This window comes from Anastrepha obliqua, chromosome 6 (assembly GCF_027943255.1).
Source record: "Anastrepha obliqua isolate idAnaObli1 chromosome 6, idAnaObli1_1.0, whole genome shotgun sequence".
Taxonomy (NCBI): domain Eukaryota; kingdom Metazoa; phylum Arthropoda; class Insecta; order Diptera; family Tephritidae; genus Anastrepha; species Anastrepha obliqua.
The window spans coordinates 70,048,880-70,061,145 of NC_072897.1; the positions used below are offsets into that span (position 1 = coordinate 70,048,880).

At 41.5% G+C, this 12,266-nt stretch overlaps 1 protein-coding gene across 2 annotated transcripts in view; it reads right to left on the reverse strand.

Moving 5' to 3' along the window:
• Window positions 1–4,774: 4,774 nt before the first annotated feature.
• LOC129249816 (eukaryotic translation initiation factor 4 gamma 3) overlaps window positions 4,775–12,266 on the reverse strand; it is a 61,499-nt gene continuing 54,007 nt past the window's right edge. For both annotated transcript variants that reach the window (XM_054889473.1, XM_054889474.1), the window contains exons 3-11: window positions 7,542–8,818; window positions 7,237–7,474; window positions 7,008–7,171; window positions 6,477–6,951; window positions 6,196–6,419; window positions 5,975–6,121; window positions 5,681–5,903; window positions 5,527–5,628; window positions 4,775–5,462 (exon numbers count right to left, since the gene is read on the reverse strand). In XM_054889473.1, the coding sequence (XP_054745448.1) occupies window positions 5,389–5,462; window positions 5,527–5,628; window positions 5,681–5,903; window positions 5,975–6,121; window positions 6,196–6,419; window positions 6,477–6,951; window positions 7,008–7,171; window positions 7,237–7,474; window positions 7,542–8,818 (2,924 nt within the window). In that variant the 3' untranslated portion in view covers window positions 4,775–5,388. The remainder of the gene's footprint in view (window positions 5,463–5,526; window positions 5,629–5,680; window positions 5,904–5,974; window positions 6,122–6,195; window positions 6,420–6,476; window positions 6,952–7,007; window positions 7,172–7,236; window positions 7,475–7,541; window positions 8,819–12,266) is intronic.

Below are 12,266 nucleotides of genomic sequence, written 5' to 3' on the forward strand. Positions count from 1 at the left end.
AGTTATTTTTCTACAATTTCCATAAAATTTTTTCTAAGTACATTTTTAAAAAGGAAATATTACAAACCAAAAAACTTCAGTTCAACAAAGCAGAAAAAGTGTCCGTACACATAAAAACAGGAATTTCCCGCAGTATGCAGTGGGACATTCATACCTTATAAAGGTTTTATTTTAGTTTGTAATTGATTTTCCTGTGATTACATCAATTTGGAGTTATTTTAAAGTTATTGTGTACAAGAAATAGCGATGTCCCTCAAAACTAAGGAAATTAGTGTTGGCCAGAGGAAAATTATCCTGAAACTTAAAAATAAAGGAAAACGTTTCTGCGAAATTGGGCAAATCATAGGAAGAAGTCACTCTTCTGTGCAGTATGTCGTGCAAACATACAATACAACTGGTTCAATTGTGTCAAAGCCACATTCTGGTCGACCTAGCTAGCTGACTGTACGTGTGAAACGAACCATATTGCAATCAGTGAAAAACAGTCCTCGAATTACGGCTTCTCAAATACTTAAAAAGTTTTCAAACTCCTTTGACAAGCATGTTCACGACGATACTGTAAGTAAAATACTTAAAAAATATGAGTATCGCGGATGTGTAGCACGTAGAAAACCGTTCATGTACATACCTGAAATCAACAGAAAGAAACCCATGGATTTTGCAAACGAATATTTTAACAAAGTTGCTAATTTTTGGAGCGTATTCTATTTTCGTATGAAAGCAAATATTGCATATTTGCCAATAAAGGAAGAAAACTAGTGTGGCGTAAGAGCGGTACAGCGCTCGCAAAAGTACCAACTGTGAGGCATGGCGAAGTTAGGTGTGATGGTCTGGGGGTGTATGGCGGCGGAAAGAGTTGGCTAACTTGTTTTTATGGAGTCAACAAGTGTTTAGGTGCAATAACAGCAACGGGAGGAGCCATCTTAAGACCTGTTCAGGCCTTAAGACCCATAGGGAGTGGTCCACACGGTATGTGCCCACGTGTTGCTCCCGCGAGCAGGCGTCTGATGCTTCGGGTATATTCAACAATGCATTATAATGCGCAACATACCATTTCAGAGTGAGCAGTGCGTTCAAAAATGCAAATATGGCAGTACTGCAAATGCAACACGTTCTTAAACGTCATTTTTGTATCAAAAGTCGTGCATTATTTGCAGCAAAAATTTTCACACTGCCAATAAATACGCTAGTACAATGTCTGATGAAAAGTGGGTATTTAATTATTTATTTTAGCTTTTAATACAAAAATTGATGAAAAATACGATATTTAAACTTTATTTTATTATACTTTTCTTGGTTTTAGTGATTACTTTAGTACATCGGAGATAAAATTACTGCTCAGAGTCCGACTGAGCATGGAGAACGAGTTCACATCCGGAAGGAGGAAAAAGAGCGTGCTCTGGGCTAAGGTCGTAGATGAAGTAAAAAAAGTTAATAAAGACTTAAAAATAGATAGAAACATCGCCCAGCGAAATTTACTCATCACATATAAGCGAATAAAAAAAAGATATTAAACTTTTGACAAGATATGTCCTTCTTTTAAGCTTTACACGGTTTTTTTTTCTTAAATTTAATAAAAGACTATTGGTTTTTTCCTCACATACATCGTCCATGACCAAACTTAGTAACAATTCCATTTTACTGCACAGCGCGTTCATAAATGCAACAAATCTATTTGCAATTTTTCAACAAATCTATCAGTTGCATGAATTGTCACATTGACAGTGCTGCCAGCGCTGCAAGTACTGCGCATTATAATGCGTTTCTGAACATAGCCTTCCATGGCTACTACTCACCCTGATAGGCCGGCACCACCAACCGCCACCACAACCCACACCTCCACGGTAAGGAGCCTATCATAGCAACAAAACTCCCCTGACTTAGCCCATCCCCTTCCCTCCTGCTCCAACCACAGTGCGGAGACAAACCAGCAGCTCTTGGTCCTCCGCACAGTCTGTTGCGTGTTTCAGAGCGGAATACTCGGAATCTGGTATCGTCAAATGCAATCCCTGCAATGGCTGGTGCCATTTCCGGAGATATTCCGGCCTGCGCACCACCCGTGAGTGGACAATTTACTACGTTGCCCCCTGCTGCAGAGCTCTGCACCCGCAACCGCCCCCCGGTGCGCGGCCGCCCACCATCATCAGGCCGCAACAACTACAGCGGATTGCACAGCAGGCGCAACGTAGGCAACACCACGTGTCCCTCACCCCCCGAGTTACTACGACCTTACCAAGAAGCTTCAAGCTTCTTCAATTGAACTGCAACGGACTCACGAGCAAGATCGACAAGATAGTTGACTTCATGAGCGGACACAGTATCACAATAACCGCGGTCCAGGAAACCAAGCTGCCCGCTAGGTCCTCTCTGATCACCAGGGATGGCTATAACGTGCACAGACACGATCGCGAGCGAGGCAATGGTGGTGGCTCAGCGTTTATAGTCCACCACACTGTGCAGTATCGTCTCATTTATGAAGGTATCGACCGCAGGGACAGGACCTTAGAATGTCAAGGCATAGCTGTCGGGACAGGCGATTCCGAGCTCCAATCCTGCTCCCCGGCAGGATATAGGGTATATTCAGAAACGCATTATAATGCGCAACGTACTTTTGCAGTGTTGGCAATGCGTTCAGATATGCAAATATGGCAGTACCGCAAATGCATCGCGTTCCAAAACGCCATTTTTGTATCAAACGTCACGCATTATTTGCAGGAAAAATTTTAATACTGCCGCTGATTACGCTAATATGATGTCTGATGAAAAGTGAGTATAAAACTAATTTTTTTAGCTTTTAATGCAAAGATATATTAAATATACGTTATTAAAACAATATTTTATTACATTTTTCTTGATTTTAGCGATTATCTAAGTACATCGGAAGTAAAGTTGCTTCTCAGAGTCCGACTGAGCATGGAAAGTGAATTTGCTTCAGGGAGGAGGAAGGAGTGTTTTGTGGAATACGGTGGCGGAAGAAAAAAAAAAAAGTGAATAAAGATTTGAAAATAGACGGGCAAATCGCACAGCGAAAATTTTCTAATTGTTTCAAAAAAAGATCTTTTTTTTTTTGAAAATTGGAAAAGTAATGAATTACAATCACAATAAAAAAGCATTAGCGACTAGGACAAAATGATTTATTTTTGGGAATTTTTCGTTTTAATGAACATCTTACTATATGTGATCTTCTTTTTAGCTTTACACGTCTTTTTTTTCTTTAATTTAGGAAAAAACTGTCACTTTTTAATTCAAATATATCGTCAACAACTAAACTCAATAATACTTCCAATTTAGTGTAAAACGCGTTCATAAATGCAACAAATCTTTTTGCAAATCGTTAACAAATCTATCAATTGCATCACTTGTCACATTGGCAGTGTTGCCAGCGCTGCAATTACTGCGCATTTATAATGCGTTTCTGAATATACCCATATATATACATAATTGGCGCGTACACCCTTTTTGGGTGTTTGGCCGAGCTCCTCCTCCTATTTGTGGTGTGCGTCTTGATGTTGTTCCACAAATCGAGGGACCTACAGTTTCAAGCCGACTCCGAACGGCAGATATTTTTGTGAGGAGCTTTTTCATGGCAGAAATACACTCGGAGGTTTGCCATTGCCTGCCGTGGGGCGACCCCTGTTAGAAAAATCTTTTTCTTAATTTTAGTGGTTCACCGAGATTCGAACCAACGTTCTCTTTGTGAATTCCGAATGGTAATCACGCACCAACCCATTCGGCTACGGGGGCCGCCCCCCCGGCAGGATATCACCGTGATATAGGTGCGCCCATCAGAGGTGAAAACCGATTGGTTGCACGTGACTTAAATGCGCATCACGATGTTTGGAGTTCAAGCCTGACAAACGATCGTAGCAGACAGCAATTGGCAGAGCAAATAGACGATTCGACATTCAGTACTGTGAGCGACGACGCCCCCACCAGGGTAGTGGGCGATTGCAGCAGCTTGCCTGACCTAACAATAGCTAGCGCCGGTCCGGTACTGTTGCTATTGACATTTAAGGCAATTGGTCGGCCGGTTCTGAACTATGCTGCGCCTGTCTGGTCGGCTGGAACTAGTGACACGCAGTGGAAAAAGCTACAGACATACTAAAATACTGCTATTCTGACAGCGACCGGTTGCCTCCTGATGTCCCCTATTCAACACCTTCGCAGACACAAATGCTCCATGTAGTGGAGCTCAATAATCTGCTCAGCAAGCAGTTCCTGCTGGGGTGCTGCCGCAGGTTTCACACTTGCACACACCTGCTTGAGTCAGAGCCGCCTCCTAGGCGCGTCAGGAGACACCTCTTAAACTATACCGACGAGATCCAAGACAAAACTGACAGAAATCTACTGGACCAGACAGTATTTAGACATTTAATAAACGAAATTCGCCTGGAGACCGTCACCACCTTCTTAAGCTCCCGCCCTGTGAATGCCGTAATCGGAGACCAACCCCCACCTATTGCAGATGAAGAGCTACAGCATTCCCGTGAGGCACGCGTAACACTGGCACAACTATGTTCTGAATGCTGTAGCAGGTTAAACTGCTACTTATCCAGAATTGACCCCGGCATACCAAACATATGTCCGGCATGTGACACTAACCATCTTTTCACATGCCCCCTTAAACCTACTCATATAACAACCCTCTCCCTCTGGACCCCAACCAACCCAACAGCATGTTTCCTGGGCCTACCTTTAGATGAGCCAGACGAAGACGGCTGGTGATATACCCTACACTATCGGGGCTTCTATTACTGTTAACAAACAAACAATATTAATTTAAAAGCATTTGTTTTTTTTTCGTTTCAGTTGATGTATAGGTTTAAAAACTTGTTTACAATAAGCTTAACTATTATATTTTACATACGTTAATCTCTCAGAGATGTAATCATGACCGCTCGTGATAGATAGATCTGAAAGGTATTAATTTCATGTATGATTTCCATAGTACTCATACATCGGAATAATATCATTTTCTATTACAATTCATACAACAACTTGTTCCTTAGTTTTTATTCACTTTTTACATAGATAAATGTTCTCACAAATTTTAAGCCATTCTGAACATAAAGAAAGTCCCTAATATTTTTATAAGATTATCTTATCCTATATTCATTTTTATACCAATTTTCCATTATCTATTGATTTCATTTCTTTAATAGTTATATTAATATATTTTCACTTGAACTTTCGTAAATATTCCTTACTGTTATAAAAAAAGTATATATCATTTTCAGCTTGCTTCTATCATTATACGCATGTATATATTTATATGCGATAAAAGATTTACAATAATATTTATAAGACCTTCCTAATTGCATACACTTTAAAACATATATTATGGATGTAGTCTTTCCTTAAAGGCATGTGTTGTTGATTAAAGTTCCGTTAATTATTTTCATCGCTAGTCTCGCTGCTAAGTACATGGTTGAAAAACGGATTAAGTCCTTTGACAGCGACACCTAAAAAATGTTTAACAAACTTAGATTAATTGGCGATAAAAAATAATAGTAATAAGTAGCACACCTTTGCCAGCTGATTGATCCTTCGAGTCCCGCCACTTAATAAAAGAATCTTGTGGTATTACATCAGCATCATAAAGTTCTCCAAACAGATCGCTCAGCAACCCTATTAGGAAAGATTTTAAATCAAAGCAATGAAATAAAATTGCAGTGACTACCTCTGGGATGTTCCAGGCGTGCTACTAATAGCTGCATTGAGTATAAGCATTCTAGTTCATATTCTTCTTTTGAATCAATATACCGATGTAAAACAGGTATGCAAATTTTTTGGAAGCACTCCGTATCCAACTTATAACTATTTTCCTTGTATGAAATTGCAAAATCACACAATTTAGTAGCTAAACTTCTGATAAAGTGCTTATCAATATCAACAACATTTCCCTGAATATGAATACATGAAAATATATTATAGAAAATATCACAGCATATCTGAAAAAGCAAGAATTACGTACATTAATGTAATCTATTATACAACCTGCCGAAGTTTCCTCTTTTAACAAGCGTTCCACCTTCTCAGCAACTCTATTTATATAATCTTCCTTCGGTTCAATAATGACTATTGTAGGCTGTATTAATTCGTTGTCAATATATTCCAACTTCTATAAAACGATTGTACGAAAACAATAAATTATGGTAATAAATTCTCAAAAATTATTAATAATTAATGGCCTACATTTGTTTGTATAAAAGTTTTGACCTCACTCTCATCCATAAAATCTGTCCATTTTATATTCGTCTTTTTCCACATGGTACGGGTAAAATTAGGACCAATTTCACTTAAACAGTAGTCCAAAAATATTTTCAGGAACTTCTTTCCAAAGCTCGGAGCATTATCCCCTTTCACTTCCTTATTCCAAAGATCGTAGACTGTTATATATCTTTTGCTTACCAATGGCCCTATAATATTATATAACATTAGTATCTTTTTTATTATTAGTATTAGTATTGTATTACCCGTAAATTCGATGATATATTTCCAGAGATCAGGAATGTCGAGCGCTAAATCACTGGCTATTTCACAGAATTGCTTGTAAGCTAATAGAAAATGTTCGCGGGATATAAAATTATTGTTAATTAAATAAACCACTATATTGCCCAAATAACGTCTTTGCAGTTTTCCTACATGTTGCAAATGCAAGTAATCTGTCATAATATAATACAAAAGAGCGCTACGTTGACTTTCCCGAATTCGAAGTATACATGGCTCTACAAAGTTCTTCAATGTTTTAGAGTTTGATGCTACTTCTATCATCTCTGAAACAATCGACTTTAATACTCTGATATCACCAGAGCTAGATACTTCAAAAACTGCAGTTGGCGGCTCAGTAGGTGTCCCGCTACTGCTGCTTTCACCTAGTTGATTTGAATGGGAATATGTATCAATTCCACGTTGAGGATGTAATGATGACCCTGTCGACGAAAGCGTCGCCTAAAATAAAAAGTATTATGCCATTTTATGTCTTTCCTTAAAAACTTTTGAGATACTTTTGTTATTCTATTCGATGATGGCAATTGCTGCTGTGTATATTTAGAGTGGCTCATAGACTTCTGCATTACAGCTGTACTCATCGCTGAGCGTGATGTTTGGGGTCCCCGTGAAGAAGAGCTTTCTCGAGATGCCTGAGAGGAACCAGATCGCGGGTGCAGACCTATTTAAAGCATTTATATTGGATAAATTAAGTTATAAAAATATATATAGTTAGGTCGTGTTTACCATAGCGTTCGCGCTCGATGGATCCTTTAGTGTATGATCCTTTGCTGCGAGGCCCACTTCGGTCCCTGTCACGATCACGGTCCCTGTCATTACTTCTATTAGTATCACTGAGTGCAGATAGAGCTGCAAAGGAATTCGTAGGAGTCGACGTGGGTGTAGAAGATTGTCGTGATCCATGTGACCATATAAACTGAGAAACTCCGCCCATTTTCTTAGTGTCGAAGTTATTGGCGGTTGTCTACGTAGAGAGAATTAGGAAACTAAAAAAGAGTTCCCTCAAATTTAGATACAATTAAGATACTAACCAAACCCTCCAATTTGTTCGTATCTAAACAACGACTTCCCTTACTAGTTTGAACAATCCATGTGCTGTCGTCATTATTGGAATTTGAGTGGCCTCCGCTCCCACCATTATTACCACTACTCCCACCACCCTGCTGCCTCCTTAGGCTACCAGTATCGCCTCTCTGACTGTGACTACCACCATAATTTGAACGTGAGTCGGCATATCGACCACGTTCATCCCGTTTGCCCCCAGAACCTAAAGATGATGTTCCATTGGAACCACCTCCACTACCGCCCGAAACGGATCCAGCATAATTGTAATATTGTGAAGACAATTGCTCAGTTTTCATCTCTTTTTCCACCTGGCCCATTGTCTTTGGAGCTTCGTTGCGTTTAGATTGCCATTTGTCACGCCGTAAGTCAATCACATCTTGAAGCATGAAACGAACACGTGAGCTCACCTTCGCTCCTTCTTTGTCTGATTTAGAAGCTATCGCTTGCATGCGACCTATTGTTTTATCCAAAGAATAGCAACGAGAGGATTCCTTCGTGTTAATAGGTGTCTGCTCAAATTTTGCACCAACGGTCGTTAAAAGTTTACACAAACATTCAAGCTGGTCTTCCGAATTGGGATTTAACAAGGCTTCAATGCATGAGTTTATAATCTTTCCGGTAAGCATAGAGATTTTAAAAAGTTCTCCTATAAAACGAACTGTTCCACCGGAACGTCGGCGAATTTTTCGTTCCTCTTCTTCCAGCTGCGCTTCTAATTCAGCCTTTTCGGTTCCATCAGTACATTTAGCGATTTTTTCAATAATTGGTTGCAGCTTCTTTTCCTTTGCTTTACTCTTTGTAACGTTTTGTGTGAATTCCCGTTCTGTTTTATCTAATAGAGCTGCACGGAATTGAGCCAAGTTAGTCTTTGTACCACTTTCCATGCGTTCGTCTCGCGCTTTCACTTCAGTAATCAAACGATGACACAGACGAGCATATGAAACGGAAAAGTTCGGCTCATCTATAGCTTTTTCGAACACAAGGACCATTACGTCTTCCATTTTATCAGGTGTATCGATTTTGAGCTTAATAATTTCTTCAACCAAAGCATCAAACTTCTCGGGCGTTAGCTTATTTAATATGCCTCGCAATCTACGTATCAGATCCTCTTTTTCACGTTTCGCTTTAGCCTCGGGATCGGCTTCGGCCTCGGTGCCTTTAACCAATACTCTAGGTCGCCAGGCGTTGTCAGTTTCATTCAGTTTAACATCCTGGTTTAGTGAAAGATTCACGTGTATCATTCCTATTTTTTTATAGAAAGCAAATTAATACAAGTGTTAAACATGAAATTTCTAGAGTTCCGACTTATGACTAGTTAGCAATTTGTCAACAAACACAATTTTACTACGGAAAGGGAGAGTAAACATTTATGAGCTTATTGCTTGCGTAGTGAAGTTATCCAAATTAGAATAATGTACAATAACAGGAGCAAAACGCAATCAGAGCTTGTGGTAAACATGGCAAGTTTTGGCATGAGAAGAAATAAAATATATATACATACATATACATATATATAGTAGATGTTATCTTCTAAATTTACAATATTTATTTAATTTAATACTAAATGTAAAGAGATACAGAATAATAGGCAAAACTATACGGCGCGTTCGCTTCTTGTTGTTGTTGTAGCGGTATACTTAACCCTGTCAGTGTTGTAAAAATCGCCGGTCGTCTTCGTCTAGCTCATCTATTCATAGGCCAGGAAAACTTGTTGCTTCGACAAGTTGAGTGGTGTTAGTAGTGGTGGTTGGACTCCGATAACAGCATTCGGGGGTCGGGAGCTTAAGAAGGTGGTAAGTCTCTCCCGGTGAATGTTGTTTATAGTCTGTCTGTACACTGGCCGGTCAAGTATTTGCCGATTTATTTTGTCCTGGATTAAGTCGGCATAATTGAGGAGGTATCTGAGAGGTGACAGATGTCTACATGGGTGGGACCTACGGTAGCTCCTTCACAGGGAGCATCTGAGCCTCGTAGTGTAGGTGTTGTAGTGAGGACATCAGAAGGCATACCGCCGCTGTCCGAATGGCAATATTTTGACAAGTCTGGAGCTTTCTCCAGAGCGGATCACTAGTTTCAGGCGACAAGAGAGGCGCATCGTAGTTTAGAAACGGCCGATCAACTGCCTTATATGTAGATAGCAACATTTCTTTGTCTTTCCCCAAGTGTTACGGGCAAGCGATTTGAGGACCTTGTTGCGATTTGAAGCTTTAGTGGCAATAACGGTTGTATGTACAGAGAACAGTAAACTTTCGAAGGTAACTCCCAAGATTTCGAAGGTAACTCCCAAGGGGTTGTTGACAGTCGGTATTGGTGTGTCGTCGACTTTTACCTTAAGTTACAGTTTGACCTCCTTTGTCCAGGTGCTGAACAGGGTCGCCGTGGACTTCTTGCGCGAAAGTTGAACATTCCTCGCAGTGAAGAAGCGAGAAAGGCAAGTGAGATAATCGTTCACTTTGGCGCACAGGCCATCAATGTCATTGCACGACACCATTATCGTGCAGTCTACGGCGTAGGAGACCAGAGAGACTCCTTCTGATGGGTGGGCGAGTTTCGAGATATAGTAGTTGAAAAGCATGGGTGAAATAACACCATTCTGCGGAACACCCTTTTTTATCTTCCTCTGTTTCCAGGTTTGGTCTCGAAATATCACCGACGGATGTCGACCACTCATATAGTACGCGGATCACCTCTTCAGCCCTGGCGGCAGTGTCGATTGTAAAATGTCATCTATTGGCGTGAAGTGGCTGACAGTGCCAAAAGTCATCTTTAGGTCCAGGTCCAGCGCTATTAGGACAGTCCTCTTGCAGGCGCGGTTTTGGTTAAGCCCGCGGTTGATCTGGGTGTTTATGGCGGTGAGTAATGTTGTGGTACTATGCACTCATCGGAAGCTCTACTGGTGTGGGGCTGGGGTCAGATGTTTCGTGTAGAGTGGGAGTAGGAGGGCTTCAAGTGTCTTTACTACTGGGGAAACGCGAGTTATCGCACGATAAGATTCCCCTTGGTTGGCGGGTTTCCCAGGTTTCAGTAGTGGGACCACTCTCCCTGCTTTCCACTTGTCAGGGATGATGAGAGTGGTCAAGGAAGGGGCGTCATCGTTTCCTGTGCTGAATGTCGAGTCGTCTATCGGCTCTGCTAAGTGCTGCCCCCTACAATAGTTTGGTAGGCTTGAATGCCAAAGATGGTGATGCGCATCAAAGTCACCTATTACCAAACGGTTTGCACCTCTAATGAGCGCACCAATATCAGGGTGATATCCTGCCGGGCAACAGGTGACAGAGGGTATACAATTGTAAAATATTTTGAGCTCGGCATCACCTGATCGCACAGCTATACCCTGACATTCTATGTAGGTGCTATCGCTCGGGCCGATGCCTTCATCGATTAGAAGATACTGCAATGTGTGGTTAACTATAAACGCTAGGTCACCGTTGCCTCGCTCGCGATCCTTTCTGTGCACGTAATAGCCATCCTTTGTAGTCAGAAAAAAGCTATCTTGATTACATGTCGACTCATGAAGTCGACTATCTCATCAATCTTACTCATGAGTCCGTTGTAGTTAAGGTGAAACAGCCTGAAGCTCCTCGGGAGTGTAGTCGTAACTTGGGGTGTGAGGGACGCGTGAGGTTGTCTGAGTTGGCCCTGCTGTGCGTTCCGCAGTTGTTGTTGCAGCCTGATGGTGTCGGGTGGTCGCGCCACGGGGGGCGGTTGTGGGTGCAGAGCTCTGCAGCAGGGGCAACATAGTCGCGTGTCCACTCACGGGTGGTGCGCAGGCCAGAGCACCTCTAAAAGCTGCTGGTTTGTCCCCGCCCTGGGGATGGAGCAGGAGGGTTGAGGGCCTGGGAGGGAGTTGTGAAGTTGCGCAGTTTAAAGTGCCGACGCATTTGACGACGGAGTCGTTGAGGCAGGGGCTGCCTGGTGGCGTGTGGACCGCTCCCTATGTGTCTTTAAGCCTTGCTACATAAGTTTGCTCCTGTGACGATAGATTGGTTTCCCTTGTTCGCAACCCTTGCCATTGATTTCGTTGCTGATCGATATTTTATTATTATTATTTCAAAATATAAGCTGGCTTAAGCCTACCGATGAAAACTTTGACTCGTTTCGATCAAATAAGTATCGTATACGTTCTTGGATACCTGTTGACAACCAACGCAAGCTCCTTCGGCTTCCCGCGCTATGAGATTTGCGTTAGTCTAGTGGTTGGGAAATGTAAGTAATGTTAATGTCATAATTGACGTAAAAACTTTGTTCGTCTACCGGATGACTTTGTCGATGTCCAGCAAACTGCTGGGTAAGCGCACTGGCCGCATAGCATCTGTACCACAGATAATTCTCTAGTCTTCCCTTACGATTATTCTTATCTTAAACCCACCAAAACGGTGTCCGTCGAGAGACATCTAAGTGAGGCCTTTAACACACGGTACCACCTTTCTACCATTTCGTTCGCCTACGGGTAGCGAGTAAGTAATATGAATGAGCTTTCAAATTGTCATCCTTGATCTGAAGTGATACACGTGTCCAACAGCTCTATCCAGGCCTTCAGCAGCCCTTAGCATGTTTCAATTTTGGCTGCCATAACGTAATGATTTCCAACCATCTTTAGAAACAGATTCACAGGTTGAGCGGTATGTGGCCTGAAAGGTTCGACGGTATCTACATTTATATTCTCAAAGCGTCGGGCAGGAATAGAAAAA